We start from the raw sequence: 19,737 nt of genomic DNA, 5'->3' as shown, positions 1-19,737 counted from the left end.
AGACTGTTTTGAAACGCATTTTGTAGGGAGACACATTATATTTGAGAGAGCTAGGTTTAATATGCGCAAACAGGAGCAGGGGGAAACCACCGACAGTTTTATCACAGCTGTTCACAAACTAGCAGAACATTGTCAGTTTGGCGCGCCCAGGGAAGAGCTGATCGGAGATCGGATTGTAGTGGGAATAAGAAATATATCACTTTCTGAAAAGTTACAGTTGGATTCCCAGCTTACCTTGTCCAAAGCTGTAAACCAGGTTAGGCAGAGTGAGACAGTAAAAAGACAGCAGACGATACTGAGTGACAGCAGCTCCTTGCAGAGTGAAGAAAGTGAGGAAATAAATGCATTTTCATACCGAGCTAAAAAAAACGGAGGGGAACAGAAACAGATGTGGAGAAAACAATCACAGACAGCACCAGTAGGTAGTTCAAGTGTTTGTCGCAAATGTGGGAAATCCCCTTTCCACAGATGGAATGATTGCCCAGCAAAGGATGCGGAATGCAGGAGATGTCACAGGAGAGGACACTTTTCAGCTGTCTGGCGATTTAAAGCAAATGTCTGAGGAGGTACAGCAGGACAGCATCTTTCTGGGAGAAGTAAAGGAAAACAATGCTGGCTGGCATTCAGACATTAAACTCAAGGGAGGTTGTGTCATTTAAACTAGACACTGGGGCAGCAGTGACAGCTATCCCAACTAGGCTGTATAGCTATAGTAGAGATGGCCCTTTGCTTTCTACAAACAAAAAACTACAGGTCCAGTAATAAGATTTTACCAGTGGTAGGGCAGTTGATGATTAAACTGGAGAGTAAAGACAAAAGTGCCATCCAGCCTGTCTTCGTCATTGACTCTCTAGCCAAACCGTTGCTGGGGCTGCCAGCAACTGAAGCATTGCAACTCATTGAGAGAGTGAGCGAACTGGAGGACCCAGGTGAGGTTTTCAAAAATAAATTCTCAAAAGTGTTTTCTGGTCTAGGAAGGATAGAAGGGGACTACAAAATCCGCTTGAAAGAGGATGCTGTCCCCTATGCTCTTACCACCCCCCGCCGTGTGCCTATCCCTTTATTGGCCAGAGTAAAGGAAGAGTTGGGGAGGATGGAAGAAATTGGGGCGGTGTCTAAAATAGAGAGTCCCACAGACTGGTGTGCAGGGATGGTAGTGGTCCCAAAAGCCAATGGGGACATAAGGATCTGTGTGGACATGTCTAACTTGAATGAGGCACTCTGCAGAGAGAGACACATCTTACCATCAGTGGAGCAGTCACTGGCTCAGTTGGATGGCTCACAAGTCTTCACAAAGCTGGATGCCCGCTCAGGTTTCTGGCAGATACCGCTGTCATCAGAGAGTAGGGCGCTCACAACGTTTATAACACCGTTTGGCTGTTACTGTTTTAATGTTTTGCCATTTGGAATCGCTTCCGGTCCTGAGCATTTCTAAAGACGCATGTCCCAGCTGTTGGATGGGCTGAGTGGCGTCATAGTCCACGCGGACGATGTGCTCGTGTGCGGAAGGGACAGAGCAGAACATGATGTAAGGCTCACAGCAGTTCTGACCAGACTCCAGGAGACTGGCCTGACACTCAATGAAAAATGCACTTTTGCACAGTCAGAGGTCTTGTTCTTGGGACACAAAATCAGTCAAGCTGGAATAGAGCCGGACCCGGAGAAGATCAGCGCGATCACAGATATGCCCAGACCCCAGAACATGGCTGAAGTCAGGACCTTCTTAGGCATGGCCACATATGTGGGTAAGTTCCTCCCACAGTTCTCAGATACAACCAAACCTCAGAGAGACTTACTAGCCAAAGAGAATGACTGGTCATGGGGTCACATGCAACAGGTAGTGTTTGACAAAATCAAAGGAGACCTGGCCTCACAGAGAGTGCTGGCCCAGTACCGTCCCCACGCTAAGACAAAAGTATCAGCAGATGCATCATCCTTTGGGCTAGGGGTGGTCCTCACACAGATGCAGGACAACATGGAGTGGTGTCCAATAGCATACATCTCCCGAAGCTTATCCGACACAGAGCAAAGGTATGCTCAAGTGGAGAAGGAGGCGTTGGCTATCACATGGGCATGTGAAAGGCTCAGCCAATACCTTATTGGCCTGCAGTTTACAGCAGAGACTGACCACAAACCACTGTTGGCTCTGTTAGGGACAAAAGCACTGGACGACTTGCCTCCCAGAGTTCTGCGCTTCCGCCTCAGATTACTGAGGTTCACCTACAAGATGGTGTATGTGCCAGGGAAGGCACTGATCACAGCAGATGCACTCTCCATGGCCCCAATTAAACGTCCATTATCAGAGGAGGAGCAACGTCTAGAGGGTGATGGACAGCCTACCTGCATCTTAGACAAAACCGCAGCAGATTGCAGAGGAGCAACAACGAGACCACATCTGCCGACAGATAGTGCAAAAGGGGATGGCCCAGGCAAGAGGAACTGCCTCGGCTGCTGAAGCCCTATTGGGTGCACCAAAGTGACTTCCACTGTAATGGAGACCTTCTCATGAAAGGACAACGGATAGTTATCCCAGAGACTCTACAACCAGAAATGCTAGACAGAGTGCATGAGGGACACATGGGGATAATCAAATGCAGACTGAGGGCTCAACAGTCAGTGTGGTGGCTTGGTCTGAGTACTCAGATTGCCAAGCTGGTGGCCCAGTGTGAGGTCTGTACAAAATGTCAACCTTGTCATCCGGAGCCAATGATGGCAACAGAGCTGCCAAAACAGCCATGGCAAAAGGTAGGGGCAGATATGTTCTATTGGAATAATGACACTTATCTGCTAGTGGTAGATTACTATTCAAGATACATTGAAATAGCAAAGACACCCATAACCACATCAGCTGGTGTTATCAATGGATTAAAGTCAATTTTTTCCAGGCAAGGGGTCGCTGAGGTCCTGGTTACAGATAACGCTCCCCAGTTCTCTGCAAGCTCGTTTTCTGCTTTTGCCGCAGAATATGGCTTCACACATGTGATCAGTAGCCCCTACCATGCACAGAGTAATGGTGAGGCAGAGAGAGCTGTGAAAACAGTCAAGGGACTGCTGAAAAAGAACAAGGATCCATACAGGGCTCTGTTAGCATACAGAGTTACACCACTGCATCATGGGCCGTCGCCTGCCGAGCTCCTGATGGGCAGGAGGCTGCGTTCCCCATTGCCTGTCTCGCCGGCTCAGCTTAATCCCCGATGGCCTAACAGGAAGGCCTTCACTGAGAGGGACAAACGGCTGAAACGAACGCAAACTGGAGACTTTAATCGGAGACACCGTGCTAAGGAGAGGCCAGAGCTGACCGAAGGTCAACGTGTGTGGATTACAAACTCAGACACCAGCAATAGTGCTGAGGAAAGCGGATGCCCCACGCTCCTATGTGGTGGACACAGGCTCAGAAGAGGTACGAAGGAACAAAACACACCTCAGAGCTCTTCCAGTTCTACCAGCCAAACAGACGGAGGCCACAGAAAATGCACAAAAAGAGGGTGAAGGAGAGAGAATGCTCACAGAGCCACAAGCGTGCCCAAAAAGGGATGTGAAGCCACCAGAGTGGCTGAAAGACTGTTACGCGAAGAGAACATACTGTGGGGGACCATACCCAGCAAAAAGAGACTGTACCTAAGTTAATTTTCATACTGTTTGAATTAATGCTTTCATACTGTTTCAGGATGTGAAGTAGCATGTTAGAGAATAATACTGGTTTCCAAATTGCATTTCAGTTATGCTTCAGTGGTTATGCATGTTGAGTTGTTGTTCATGGGAGAGGGGAAGATGTAGTGGGATGTCCCTTGGGGGTATCCGTACCTATGTATGACATGCAAGGGTTAGGTTAATAAACAGGCTGGAGCTAGAACCTCGTTGTCGCCGCTCCTTATTTTAGATCATACTACAAGTACAACACAATACAAATATATGGTAAATAGAAATCAAACTGGATGGACATCAGAAATAGAGGAAGGCCAGGACTAAAAAGAAACAAAATATAACTATTGTAAAATAGATTGTGTCTGTAAAATGTATATAGTACGTATAAGCTGGAAGTAGAAGCCTAAGTGTTATTGTTTATAAATGTATATATTTACCCCCCAAAAAATACATGGGGGATTGGAAATGATGCAGACAATTACATTGACTGAAGCGACAATCTATCCGCAATACTAAAGCTGATCCACCCCCTAAAAAAAATAAAAGTACAACACAACAAATGAACAGCATAACTCATAACACACAGCTGTCTGTGAAAGGTCGCTGCAATACCATGTCTTGTTTTGAGGTGTTGACTGATGTCAAGTCTATGCTAATATGGTTAGAATTGTAACAATGTATTTGAGAGACAAGTGCTCATTGTTCATTTATTTATGTTTTCAATAAACATTGGAGATGAAATATGCTGTCAACAATCTAAGCCACCGCATCTGTCAGTTTTGTTGCTAAACAACCAGCCACTGTATTGGAGAAGCAGTATATATTTAGTATATATTTAAAGTTTGGCCAACTTTTAGAATTTTGAATATTGTTCTAATTCTAGACATTCAGTTACATACCATTTGTTTAAATCAAATCAAACTTTATTTGCCACATGCGCTGAATACAACAAGTGTAGACTTTACCGTGAAATACTTACTTACAAGCCCTTAACCAACAGTGCAGTTCAAGAAGAGGAAAATATTTACCAAGTAGGCTAAAATAAAAAGTAATAATAAAAAGTAACACAAGAATAACGAGGCTATATACGGGGAACCGGTACCGAGTCTGCATAGGTAACAAACAAACAGCGAGTAGCAGCAGTGCACAAGAGGGGAGGGGGGGTGGGTCAATGTAAATTGTCCGGTGGCGATTTTTATGAATTGTTCAGCAGTCCAATGGCTTGGGGGTAGAAGCTGTTGAGGGGCCTTTTGGTCCTAGACTTGCCGTGCGGTAGCAGAGAAAACAGTCTATGACTTGGGTGACTGGAGTCTTTGACAATTTTATGGGCTTTCCTCTGACACCGCCTATTATATAGGTCCTGGATGGCAGGAAGCTTGGCCCTAGTGATGTACTGGGCCGTTCGCACTACCCTCTGTAGCGCCTTACGGTCAGATGCCGAGCAGTTGCCATACCAGGCGGTGATGCAACCGGCCAGGATGCTCTCGATGGTGCAGCTGCAGAACCTTTTGAAGATCTGGGGACCCATGCCAAATCTTTTCAGTCTCCTGAGGAGGAAACGGTTTTGTCGTGCCCTCTTCACGACTGTCTTGGTATGTTTGGACCATGATAGTTTGTTGGTGATGTGGACACCAAGAAACTTGAAACTCTCGACCCGCTCCACTACAGCCCCATCGATGTTAATGGGGGCCTAATCGGACCACCTTTTCCTGTAGTCCACAATCAGCTCCTTTGTCTTGCTCACATTGAGGGAGAGGTTGTTGTCTTGGCACCGCACTGCCAGTTCTCTGACCTCCTCCCTATAGGCCGTCTCATCGTTGTCGGTGAACAGTTGTGTCGTCAGCAAACTTAATGATGGTGTTGGAGTCATGTTTGGCCACGCGGTCGTGGGTGAACAGGGAATACATGAGGGGACTAAGTACACACCCTTGAGGGGCCCCAGTGTTAATATCCCCCATGTAATGTTAATGGGGAACCTGGCTGCATTTTATTAAAGTGTCATGTAAATGCATCATAATGCTCATTACAGACTTCAGATTTATAGTTTTTTTTTTTTTACTATAAAACCTCTTCAGACTGTACTGTCTTTGGTACAGTAGCTAACGTTACTCAGTCAACCACAGGCAGCAGGGCAGGGCAGGGGAAGGGAAGGGAGGACTGACTGACGACGAGGGAAAGTGGGGAGAGAGGAAGAACTCGTGGCCTGCCTGACCTACCACCATATATTTTCATGCGAAGAAACTGCACGATCAAGAACGTTAGTAGCTGGCTATAATTATTGTTGATGCATAGTTTGTTTTAGCATTAACGTTATATCTTACTGTTGGTGAAATGAATAGCTAATATGAATTTTTCCAAACTGACCAACTAACGTTATCACTTGCGAGTTTTCTCTGGTTGGTTGTTGCACTACGCTAGCCAGCTAGCTCGGTTGCTAGCTGTACCAATGATACAAAACGCTCATTCTTTTAAGCCTGCACTGTCTACAGGCCAATATTTTGTCGACTCAGCGTTTGTAGCAATCTAGTTAGATAGTAATTGTAGATAGCTAACGTTAGCTAGCTAAGTGGTTTGTTATTAGCTTGTTTTGTTACCCAGTCGGGCTAGGCTAGTTAGTCAGCAAACGATATGCTTATTGGCCAAAATGCACACACACACTGAGAATGGGTCCTCATGGCTCATGTTAGGAAATACTTGGCTGTCAAACGCACGGGTCTGATGCCAAATGTAGACATTTGCGGCTGTTATTTCATTATTTTGTTTTGGATTTTTTTCAGCCCTGTTTTTGGTCCCCCAAAAACGACTCTGGCCCGGGCCTCACTCAGTCCGCGGTCTTGAGTTGGGTAGCAGCGTGATTGAAGCACGTCTATCGGTGTCACAGCGCGTCTTTTCCACCAAGGAGGCAGTCATGGGCGACAGCAGAGGTAAGAAGGCCATCGGTGTTTTCGAATGAAGTTCGCTAGCTGTCAAGCCACGTTTACACTTTGTCTTTATGTTCCAGTGGTTAACTATACTAGTTAGCTAGTGCATTAACGATGCTTGCTAACAATATTTGACTTGCCTAGTTAAATAAAACATTTGCTCAAGGCATAACAAGTTACTAAGCTACCTTACTGAATAACTTAGTTAGCAATAGCTACCAGGATGCGCTCAAACTACACAAAAAAAAACATATCACCCCAATTGTGTCTGATTTATTTAGCATCTAATACGCAATTATTGGTGTATACTGCTTGAAAATAACGACCGCTAAATTGTGTAAATGTTCCTTACAAGCCAGAATGTTGAATAAAAGTATATTTGACCTTACTCTACCGGTTGTCTGTGGTGTAAGTCCTTCAGATGATCGAAATTTAATAGGTAAGTATTGTTTACCCAACTGTTTAGAGTGCCGGTACTGAATTAGAAATGTCTATCACCTGGCACGCGCAAAACCATGTAAACACCTGCTGACACAAGTACATCATTGGGACCGTGCTCCCACCCATCCAGGACTTCTACTCAAAACGGTGCCTGAGGAAAGCCATCCGCATCAAGGACCACACCCCCGAGGTGTTCACTCCCCTACCGTCAAGCAGACAGTATTGGAGTATGTCTGATATCAACAGGCTCCGAGACAGTTTCTTTCTACAAGCCATGAGACTGCTGAACAGGATGGACCACCTGCACTGACTCTCCGCACTCACACTTCACACACAGATATCCACTCATATATCACAACTGCTGCTACCAGACTCTTATTATGATTACTAAATACTGCACAATTTAAACACTTGCCCCCAATCCTCCCTTCCCCTAAACACGTTGAAATATTGGACTATAAATTGTGCCTTCCTGTATTAACTATTCTACTGAGCCTTTTACTTTGTATTCTTATTTTATTATTTCTTATTGTTGCATTGTCGAAGAAGGAACCTGCAAGTAAGCGTTTAATTGGACTGTGTATACCATGTGTATCCCATACATATGACTAATAAAACTTGACTTCAGTAAGTATGCAGGCTTTGCGTGCATGTACTTCCATCTTGTGCAAATGCCTTCGGTCATGAGCAAATGTGTGCACACGATGCATGCATACTAACTGAAGTCATCAGGTATTTACATGGTTTTGCATGTGCCAGGTGATAATAGAAACTTCAGTACCGGCGCTCTTAACAATAAACAATACTTTCATGTAGATATTTTGCCTCGTATGTCGACCATCTGAAGGACCAACACCACAGACAACTGGTAGATTAAGTTCAAATGTAATTTTATTCAACATTCTGGCTCGTAAGGAACGTTTACACATTTTTACAGTCATTAGTTTCAGGCTGTATATACCAATTAATTGTTTAAATACAGCCTGATTAATCAAACTACTCTGCTTTATTCAACCTCCATTGGCTTCCTATTCAATACAGGCCCTCAAGGGTGATGCACCTAAACACATATGCTAACTTATAGAGAACTATTCTCCTGCACGCACACTACGATTGCCAGACTCAAACAGGCTGGTCACACCAGCTACAAGCCTGTGCATTATGGGTGACCTACACATGTCAAGAAGGCAGCTTCAATTTCCTTTTTTAAAACACAACTAAAGACCTACCTATTCGAGCTAGCTTTTTATGTTTTATGATGGTGTAGGCCGTCATTGTAAATAAGAATTTATTCTTAACTGACTTGCCTCGTTAAATAAAGGTTAAATAAAAAAATAATTGCTTCATCTCTTGTGTTTTGTATTAGTAGGCAGTGGTTTGATGTATTGTGATTTTATTTCTGTACATTTTACTGTATTGTTGCTGAATTTTGTTTTCAAACAGTGCCTTCAAAAAGTACCCCACCTCCCCTTGACTTTTTCCACATGTGTTACAGCCTGAATTTAAAATGTATTACATTTAGATTTTGTCACTGATCTACACATAATACCCTATGTCACAGTGGAATTTTGTTTTTCGAAATGTTTACAAATTAATAAAAAATGAAAAGCTGAAATGTCTTGAGTCAAGTATTCAACCCTTTTATTATGGCAAACCTAAATTAGTTCAGGAGTAGAAATGTGCTTCATAAGTTGCATAGACTCAATCTGTGTACAATAATAGTGTTTAACCTGATTTTTAAATGACTGCCCCATTGCTGTACCCCACACATACAATTATCTGTAAGGTCCCTCAGTCGAGCAGTGAATTTCAAACACCAATTCAACTACAAAGACGAGGGAAGTTTTCCAATGGTTTCCAAAGAAGGGCACCTATTGGTAGGTGGGTAAAAAAATAGAAGCAGACATTGAATATCCCTTCAAGCATTTATTAATTACACTTTGGACAGTGTGTCACTACAAAGATACAGGCGCCCTTCCTAATTCTAGTTGCCAAAGAAGGAAAAAACGCTCAGGGATTTTACCCTGAGGCCAATGGTGATTTTAAACCAGAGTTTAATGGCTGTGGTTGGAGAAAACTGAGGATGGATAAACAACATTGTAGTTATTCCACAATACTAACAGAAATAACAGTGAAAAGGAAGCCTGTACAGAATAAAAAATAATCCAAAACATGCGTCCTTTTTGCAATAAGGCACTAAAGTAATACTGCAAAAAAAAGTTGTATTCAGGACAGAACGTTATGTACGGGCAAATCAAACACATCACCGAGTACCACTCTTCATATTTTCAAGCATGGTAGTAGCTGAATCATTTTATGGGTATTCTTGTCACCGGCAAGGACTAGGGAGTTTTTTAGGGTAAAAAGAAACGGAATAGAGCTAAGCACAAGCAAAATCCTACAGGAAAACCTGGTTCAGTCTGTATTCCACCAGAAACTTGGAGATACCCTAGTCATGGCCTGTTCTCTCTGCTACTGCACGGCAAGTGGTACCGGAGTGTCAGGTCTTGGTCCAAAAGGCTTCTTAACAGCTTCTACCCCCAAGCCATAAGACTCCTGAACAGCTAATCAAAGGGCTACCTAGACCCCTCTTTTAGCTGCTGCTACTCTCGGTTTATTGTCTATGCATAGTCACTTTAACTCTACCTACATGTACATATTACCTCGAATAACCGGTGTCCCCACACATTGACTCTGTACCGGTACCCCTTGTATGTAGTCTCGCTATTGTTATTTTACTGCTGCTGTTTAATTATTTGTTACTTTTATTTTATATTTCTTACTTATCTATTTTTTAGTTAACTTTTTTTCTTAACTTCTTAAAGCATTGATGGTTAAGGGCTTGTAAGCAAGAATTTCATTGTAAGGTCTACCTGTTGTATTCGGAGCATGTGACAAAGTTTTGAATTGATTTAAACAATCTTATGTAACTTTCAGCAGAACAATTACCTAAAACACAAGGCCTAATATAGACTGGAGTTACTTACCAAGACGACTTTGACTGTTCTTGAGTGGCCTAGTTACAGTTTTGACTTAAATCTGCTTGGAAATCTATGGCAAGACTTAAATGGCAGTCTATCAATGATCAACAACCGACTTGACAGAGCTTGAATATTTTTTTTAATATTGTACAATCCAGCTGTGCAAAGATCTTCGATTTAGAAAGACTCACAGCTGTAATAGCTGCCAATGGTTATTCTATCATGTATTGACTCGGGGTTGAATACTTATCTAATCAAGATATATCAAGATATATTTGTTTTATTTTCCATTGATAAAAAAAAAAAGTTACTTTTTCTTCAACTTTGACATTACAGAGTATTTTGTGTAGATGACAATTAAATAAATGTTTATCCCACTTTGTAACACGACATTGTGGAAAATGTCAAGGGGTGTGTATACTTGTTGAAGGCACTGTATGTGCAATGAGCATCGGAAATGCGCTTTACAAATGTAATTATTATTACCCAGCTAGGCTTCCATCCAATTTGTGACAGATTTTCATGCAAATATTCAAAAATCTGCATAAAACAATATGTGCCACCAGAGATGTTTCCATTAAACTTAGTTTTTGTGGCTAAAAGCCTGTGCATGATGACGTAGTGCACATGAAAATAACTTTTACCGTCAAATTCCCATGTACATGTAGAAAAAGACAAGTTAAATTTGTTTCGATCGCATTTTCAACTGACGGTTTTGTCACGAAAACCCTTATATAGCAAATGTGCCCACGCTGGTCTTGGTACATGCGCTCTAGCCAACAGGTCCCAGATACAGTACGGGTAGGCTACCCACATTATGAGATTATTATGGATAAGAGCAACATTATTTGTATATATCAAACGGCAGCCAAGCATCGATCATCATGTCATCAGAATAAGACCCTCGATATTTATTCAAAAGGAGCATCAAGCTCATCATCACCTTGCACATTCACCACCTTGTGAATGTATTTCATCTGTAGCCTAATAAACTGCATGCTTTCCCGAGTCGTAGTGGGAAGACCACACGGCATGACTTCGATATGATGGTTATGATATCAATATTTGCACATTATATTTGCACACAAAAAGATCCCACCATGTTAAACGAAAAAATTGTCTGTCGGCATTTTAAATTTGTACCAGCATTTCCTTTTTCCATCAGCCCTGTCATTACTTTTTTCATGTTAGGTTATTCAACCACATTAAATGGTTGGATGGAAACGTGGTTGTTGTTATTAATTATTGCTTATACATAATTATTCCCAGAGATATATAAGGCCTAGCTTAATTTCTGCTTAACCTAGGGTATGGCAAAGTGACATGGGAGGGGTTGGAGGGGGGTTATTATAAAGTTGAAGCTCATTTATTGTATTTCTACACTGTAAAAACTCCAAATGCAAAAAAATATGATAATAAATTGACTCCATCCATTATCACATTGGCTGCTGTAACTTCATTCACCTTAGTCGATAGGGAACTTAACATTCTACAACACACGTCATATAGCAATTAGCTGCTACGCAGTAGCTCAGCACCAGGTTAAAAAACTCTAGTTTAGTTTCATGTCAAGTCAAACAGCAGTTAACTAGCCATCTACTGCCATCTTCACCTCTGCACTGTTTTGAGAGAAGTTGCACTGTTCAATGCAGAGCTGCATCTATGCGCTGTCCTAAAGCCAGCCAGCCGGGCAAACAGCCTTCCTGCCATGCTCTGAGCAATCCACCAGCCAGCTGGGCAAACAGCCTTCCTGCCATGCTCTGAGCCATCTGTATGGTCCTGAAGCCAGCCAACCGATCAGTCAAAAAGCAAGCCGTGGGCCTCCTGGGTGGCGCAGCGGTCTAAGGCACTGCAGTGCTAGAGGCGTCACTACAGATCCGTGTTTGATCCCGGGCTGTGTCGCAGCCGACCGGGAGACCTATGAGGCGGTGCACAATTGGCCCAGCGTCGTCCGGGTTAGGGGAGGGTTTGGCCGGCTGGGATGTCCTTGTCCCATCTCGCTCTAGCAACTCCTTGTGGCGGCCGGGCACATGCACGCTGATTTCGGTCGCCAGCTGTACGGAGGAGACGCATTGGTGCAGCTGGCTTCTGAGTTAAGCAAGCATGTGTCAAGAAGCAGTGCGGCTTGGCGGGGTCGTGTTTCGGAGGACGCATGGCTTTCGACCTTCGCCTCTCCGGAGTCCGTTCGGGAGTTGCAGCGATGGGACAAGACTGGATATTGGATATCACGAAATTGGGGAGAAAAGGGGGTAAAAGTACCAAAAAGAAAAAGCAAGCCGAGATCTATCGCTCAGATTTATTTCTTTAAAAATGTAACATTAACCTAATAAAAACAGTTCTGTAAGAATGAGGTTTGTGGAGTCGGCCTAATACATTATCACTGCATATTGACTATATGCCTGGCCTAATACATTATCACTGCATATTGACTATATGCCTGGCCTAATACATTATCACAGCATATTGACTATATGCCTGGCCTGCCAATATTGTTCTTCTCAGACTGTATTATATTACAAAACTCGAGCTTTGATAACAAAATAGATCAGTTGGTGTAGCACTTGTGAGCCACAGCTGAGCATGAATTGAAACAATTCGCAAATAATTAGCTTTTTTATTTTATTGGACTGATGGTACCTGCATCTGATGGTCATGGTGCTTTCAAGACAACTGGGAACTCGACTGGGAACTTTTTTCCTGAGTTCCCAGTTGTCTTGAACGCACGGAAGTCTGAGATTTCCGAGTTGCCAGTTGTATGGAACACGGCATTAGTCTCAGCAGAGGAAGGGAGCGCAAGCCTTTATTTTGGGCTTTTCTACAGAAATGTTTGGTGATCCACTAGGAATGCATTGAAGATCTACCAGTTGGAGACCACTGCGCTACACTGTATATGCCTTTTAATCGGGATTGGAAGTATTTTGGTGGCTTATTTTAAATTGTTGGTGTTGAGCTAGGGTATGGCGACTAACTTCATGGTAGCTAGCCTCTATGGGCTAGGTGGGACGCTTGCGTCCCACCTACGTAACAGCCACTTGCAGCCTGTGGCGCGATTTTCAAAACCTTAAAAATCCTATTACTTCAATTTCTCAAACATATGACTATTTTACAGCTATTTAAAGACAAGACTCTCGTTAATCTAACCACACTGTCCGATTTCAAAAAGGCTTTACAACGAAAGCAAAACATTAGATTATGTCAGCAGAGTACCAAGCCAGAAATAATCAGACACCCATTTTTCAAGCCTGCATATAATGTCACCAAAACCCAGAAGACAGCTAAATGCAGCACTCACCTTTGATGATCTTCATCAGATGACAACCCTAGGACATTATGTTATACAATACATGCATGTTATGTTCAATCAAGTTCATATTTATATCAAAAACCAGCTTTTTACATTAGCATGTGACGTTCAGAACTAGCATACCCCCCGCAAACTTCCGGGGAATTCGCTAACATTTTACTAAATTACTCACGATAAACGTTCACAAAAAGCATAACAATTATTTTAAGAATTATAGATACAGACCTCCTCTATGCACTCGATATGTCCGATTTTAAAATAGCTTTTTGGTGAAAGCACATTTTGCAATATTCTAAGTACATAGCCCAGGCATCACGGGCTCGCTATTTAGACACCCGGCAAGTTTAGCACTCACCATAATCATATTTACTATTATAAAAGTTTGATTACCTTTTGTTGTCTTCGTCAGATTGCACACCCAGGACTGCTACTTCAATAACAAATGTTGGTTTGGTCCAAAATAATCCATCGTTATATCCGAATAGCGGCGTTTTGTTCGTGCGTTCCAGACACTATCCGAAATGGTAAAGAAGTGTCGCGCGCATGGCGCAATTCGTGACAATAAAATTCTAAATATTCCATTACCGTACTTCAAAGCATGTCAACCGCTGTTTAAAATCAATTTTTACGCCATTTTTCTCGTAGAAAAGCGATAATATTCCGACAGGGAATCTCCTTTTCGGCAAACAGAGGAAAAAATCACAAAGGCGGGGGCGGTCGGGTCACGCGCATAAGCCCAGAGTCCCTTGATCGGCCACTTGAGAAAGGCGATAATGTGTTTCAGCCTGGGGCTGGAATGACGACATTCTGTTTTTTCCCGGGCTCTGAGCGCCTATGGACGACGTGGGAAGTGTCACGTTAGAGCAGAGATCCTTAGTAAAAGATAGAGATGGAAAAGAAGTTCAAGAAATGGTCAGACAGGCCACTTCCTGTAAAGGAATCTCTCAGGTTTTGACCTGCCATTTGAGTTCTGTTATACTCACAGACACCATTCAAACAGTTTTAGAAACTTTAGGGTGTTTTCTATCCATATGTAATAAGTATATGCATATTCTAGTTACTGGGTAGGAGTGGTAACCAGATTAAATCGGGTATGTTTTTTATCCAGCCGTGTCAATACTGCCCCCTAGCCCTAACAGGCTAGGGAAACTATCAATAATTATATTTTCTTAAACTTGAGTTGTATGTAGGGTATCATCACTCTCTGCCATGTAATCCCTGTCATTTTCACCAGATTCCCGCAGCCCAGACAGCTCCTCTGTGTCCTCCCCTCCCTCGGGCCAGCGCTCACCCCCCCTGACCCCCACAGCTGCTGCCATGACGTCTCTGCCGCCCTTCACCTTGGCCGTCAACAGCCCCATCAGCAGCATGGGCTCGCCCTTCTCTGTCATCAGCTCCTCTTTGGGGTCGCCATGTTTGCCCGGGACACCCTCGGTGGGCTACGGCCCCATTAGCAGCCCCCAGGTGAGCCCTGAGTTCCAGACAGGTAGCTAGCACTTCTATTCTACCACTCCTCTCCCTCTGCCTTATCTTTCATCCATCACCTCTCAGGGCCATTCAGAGATGGGAAGTTAGCGTTATGGGTCAATAAAAGCTGCTTTACACTAGTGGCCTGTGAGACTTGATAGGCTGCAGTCAACATGTGCGTCTCTGCCAGCATCATCAGCCTCTTTGGTGATTGGTTGAGAAGAATATCACTTGTTGAGAGCACTTTTATGGTAAATTAACCTTGGCTGCTATTTTATGGCCCCCAAAATTTGCTATATACTGTGATTTATTTTGTAGGTTAATGGTGATGGGGGAAAATCGATACAGTTACATATCGGGATATTATGTGTGACGATATATTGTATCGTTTTGGCAATATTGCTATATTATTTGTGCACTAGTTGGCTATACCTGCACCAAAACTCCAGTATTCCATATTTTTGTTTTCAGCACTTTTATTTCCATGACTGATCACAAATCGTATTATCATGGCTCTGTCTTGTCCCTCTGCAGCAGAAATATGCTGAGCAATATGTTTGGAACATTGAATCGCAATAAAATCAAAGTATCTAATTTAAATACGTATAGAATCGTGAGAATCGCAATACATATCGTATCGACAGCTTAGCGTTGTGATAATATCCCTGGCAATTCCCAGCACTGTAGGTCAAGTGAAATTGCGGAGAACTACCAAAGGCTAACTTGAAACAATACATATCTACACTGAACAAAAATATAAACGCAACATGCAACAATTTCAATCAGTCCATTGAAATAAATTCATTATGCCCTAATCTATGGATTTCACATGACTGGGAATACAGATATGGGTCTGTTGGTCACAGATACCTTTAAAAAAGGTAAGGGCGTATATCAGAAAACCAGTCAGTATCTGGTGTGACCACCATTTTAAGTCATGCAGCGTGACATAGATTTGACCTTCGCATAGATTTGATCAGGCTGTTTGTGGCCTGTGGAATGTTGTCCCACTCCTTCAATGGATGTTGCGAAGTTGCAGGATATTGGTGGGAACTGGAACAAGCTGTCGTACATGTCGATCCAAAGCTTCCCAAACATGCTCAATGGGTCTGGTGAGTATGCAGGCCATGGAAAAACTGGGACTTTTTCCGCTTCCAGGAATTGTGTACAGATCCTTGCGACATAGGGCCGTGCATTATCATGCTGAAACATGAGGTGGGCTGGGATTAAAAATAAAATACAAATATAGGACAAAACACACATCACGACAAGAGAGACACCACAACACTACATAAAGAGAGACCTAAGACAACAACAGCATGGCAGCAACACATGACAACATAGCATGGTAGCAACACAACATGGTAGCAGCACAAAACACGGTACAAACATTATTGGGCACAGACAACAGCACAAAGGGCAAGAAGGTAGAGACAACAATTTGACAGTAAAACGCTCATAGAGAGGCGGCGCTCCTAGTGGCCAGGGACTTTAATGCAGGGAAACTTAAATCTGTTTTACCAAATTTCTATCAGCATGTTACTCCACACACAGAGACACATACAAAGCTCTCCCTCGCCCTCCATTTGGCAAATCTGACCATAATTCTATCCTCTTGATTCCTGCTTACAAGCAAAAATTAAAGCAGGAAGCACCAGTGACTCGGTCAATAAAAAAGTGGTCAAATGATGGCATTGAGGAGTACACCACATCAGTCATTGGCTTCATCAATAAGTGCATCGATGACGTCCCCACCACAGTGACTGTACGTACATACTCCAACCAGAAGCCATGACTGTTTGTGGCAACATCCGCACTAAGCTAAAGGCTAGAGCTGCCACTTTCAAGGAGCGGGACTCTAACCCGGAAGCTGATAAGAAATCCCGTTATGCCCTCCGATGTACCATCAAACAGGCAAAGTGTCAATACAGGACTAAGATTGAATCGTACTACACTGGCTCCAACACTCATCGGATGTGGCAGGGCTTGCAAACCATTACAGACTATGAGGAGAAGCACAGCCGAGAGCTGCCCAGTGACACTAGCCTACCAGACGAGCTAAACTACCTCTATGCTAGCTTCGAGGCAAATAGCACTGAAACATGCATGAGAGCTGTTCCGGGCGACTGTGTGATCGTGCTCTCCGCAGCCGATGTGTGTAAGATCTTTAAACAGGTCAACATTCACAAGGCCGCAGGGCCAGACGGATTACCAGGACATGTAATGCAAGCATGCGCTGACCAACTGTCAAGTGTCTTCACTGACATTTTCAACCTCTCCCTGTCCGAGTCTGTAATACCAACATGTTTCAAGCAGACCACCATAGTCCCTGTGCCCAAGAACACTAAGGTAACCTGCCTAAATGACTACCGATCCGTAGCACTCACGTCTGTAGCCATGAAGTGCTTTGAAAGGCTGGTCATGGCTCACATCAACACCATTATCCCATAAACCCTAGACCCACTCCAATTTGCATACCATCCTAACAGCTCCACAGATGATGCAATCTCTATTGCACTCCACACTGCCCTTTCACACCTGGACAAAAGGAACACCTATGTGAGAATGCTATTCATTGACTACAGCTCAGCATTCAACACCATTGTGCCCTCAAAGCTCATCAATAAGCTAAGGACCCTGGGACTAAACACCTCCCTCTGCAACTGGATGCTGGATTTCCTCACGGGCCGCCCCCAAGTGGTGAGGGTAGGTAACCACACATCTGCCACGCTGATCCTCAACACAGGGGCCCCTCAGGGGTGCTTGCTCAGTCCCTTCCTGTACTCCCTGTTCACTCATAACTACATGGCCAGGCACAACTCCAACACCATCATTAAGTTTGCCGATGACACAACAGTGGTAGACCTGATCACCGACAACAACGAGACAGCCAATAGGGAGGAGGTCAGAGACCTGGCCGTGTGGTGCCAGAATAACAACCTATCCCTCAACGTGATCAAGACAAAGAAGATGATTGTGGACTACAGGAAAAGGAGAACCGAGCACGCCCCCATTCTCATCGACGGGGCTGTAGTGGAGCAGGTTGAGAGCTTCAAGCTCCTTGGTGTCCACATCACCAACAAACTAACATGGTCCAAGCACACCAAGACAGTCGTGAAGAGGGCACGACAAAACCTATTCCCCCTCAGGAGACTGAAAAGATTTGGCATAGGTCCTCAGATCCTCAAAAGATTCTACAGCTGTACCATCGAGAGCATCCTGACTGGTTGCATCACTGCTTGGTATGGCAACTGCTCAGCCTCCGACCATATCGCACTACAGAGGGTAGTGCGTAGAGCCCAGTACATCACTGGGGCCAAGCTTCCTGCCATCCAGGACCTCTACCAGGCGGTGTCAGAGGAAGGCCCTAAAAATGGTAAGACTCCAGCCACCCTAGTCATAGACTGTTTTCTCTGCTACCGCACGGCAAGCGGTACCGGAGCGCCAAGTCGAGGCTTCTAAACAGCTTCTACCTCCAAGCCATAAGACTCCTGAACATCTAATCAAATGGCTACCCAGACTATTTGCATTGCCCCCCCACCCTCTTTTATGCCGCTGCTACTCTCTGTTATTATCTATGCATAGTCACTTTAATAACTCTACCTACATGTACATATTACCTTAATTACCTCGACTAACTGGTGCCCCCGCACATTGACTGTACTGGTACCCCCTGTATATAGTCTCCCTATTGTTATTTTATTGCTGCTCTTTAACTACTTGTTATTTTTATTTGTTATTCTCATTCATATTTTTTAAACTGCATTGTTGGTTAAGGGCTTGTAAGTAAGCATTTCACTGTAAGGTTTTCGATTTGATTTGAACAATACATCACTCGAAGCAGCCACAACTGTCAGTAAGAGTGTCCACGATTGAGTCTTTGAATGAAGAGATGGAGATAAAACTGTCCAGTTTGAGTGTTTGTTGCAGCTCGTTCCAGTCGCTAACTGCAGTGAACTGAAAAGAGGAGCGACCCAGGGATGTGTGTGCTTTGGGGACCTTTAACAGAATGTGACTGGCAGAACAGGTGTTGTATGTGGAGGATGAGGGCTGCAGTAGGCATCTCAGATAGGGGGGAGTGAGGCCTAAGAGGGTTTTACGAATAAGCATCAACCAGTGTGTCTTGCAAAGGGTATATAGAGATTACCAGTGTACAGAGGAGTATAGAGTGCAGTGATGTGTCCTATAAGGAGTATTGGTGGCAAATCTGATGGCCAAATGGTAAAGACCATTTTGCCTCTCGAGAGCACCCTTTCCTGACGATCTAAAAATTATGTCTCCGTAATCTAGCATGGGTATGATGGTCATCTGAATCAGGGATAGTTTGGCAGCTGGGGTGAAAGAGGAGCGATTACGATAGAGGAAACCAAGTCTAGATTTAACCTTTGTTATGTGCTGAGAGAAGGACAGTGTACCGTCTAGCCATACTCCCAAGTACTTGTATGAGGTGACTACCTCAAGCTCTAAACCTTCAGAGGTCACACCTGTGGGAAGAGGAGCATTTTTCTTACCAAACCACATGACCTTTGTTTTGGAGGTGTTCAGAACAAGGTTAGGGGCAAAGAAAGCTTGTTGGACACTAAGATAGCTTTGTTGTAGAGCGTTTAACACAAAATCCAGGGAGGGGCCAGCTGAGTATAAGACTGTATCATCTGCATATAAATGGATGAGAGAGCTTCCTACTGCCAGAGCTATGTTGTTGATGTAAATTGAGAAGAGCGTGGGGCCTAGGATGGAGCCTTGGGGTACACTCTTGGTGACAGGCAGTGGCTGAGACAGCAGATGTTCTGACTTTGTACACTGCACTCTTTGAGAGAGGTAGTTTGCAAACCAGGCCAAAGACCCCTCAGAGACACCAATACTCCTTAGCCAGCCCACAGGAATGGAATGCTCAACCGTATCAAAAGCTTTGGCCAAGTCAATAAAAATAGCAGCACAACATTGCTTAGAATCAAGGGCAATGGTGACACATCCATAA

General features: G+C 43.8%; 1 protein-coding gene across 1 annotated transcript in view; it reads left to right on the top strand.

The window, feature by feature from the left end:
- Window positions 1-5,752: 5,752 nt before the first annotated feature.
- The window catches only part of LOC106569952 (retinoic acid receptor RXR-beta-A-like), a 34,680-nt gene continuing 20,695 nt past the window's right edge, over window positions 5,753-19,737 (top strand). The window contains exons 1-3 of the mRNA XM_014141731.3: window positions 5,753-5,902; window positions 6,423-6,569; window positions 14,527-14,756. Coding sequence (XP_013997206.2) covers window positions 6,554-6,569; window positions 14,527-14,756 — 246 coding nt within the window. The 5' untranslated portion in view covers window positions 5,753-5,902; window positions 6,423-6,553. The remainder of the gene's footprint in view (window positions 5,903-6,422; window positions 6,570-14,526; window positions 14,757-19,737) is intronic.

The sequence above is a fragment of the Salmo salar genome, chromosome 14, assembly GCF_965601325.2.
Source record: "Salmo salar chromosome 14, fSalSal1, whole genome shotgun sequence".
NCBI lineage: Eukaryota > Metazoa > Chordata > Actinopteri > Salmoniformes > Salmonidae > Salmo > Salmo salar.
The sequence above is the reverse complement of the archived record's forward strand: the minus strand, read 5'-3'. Positions and strand labels throughout refer to the sequence as shown.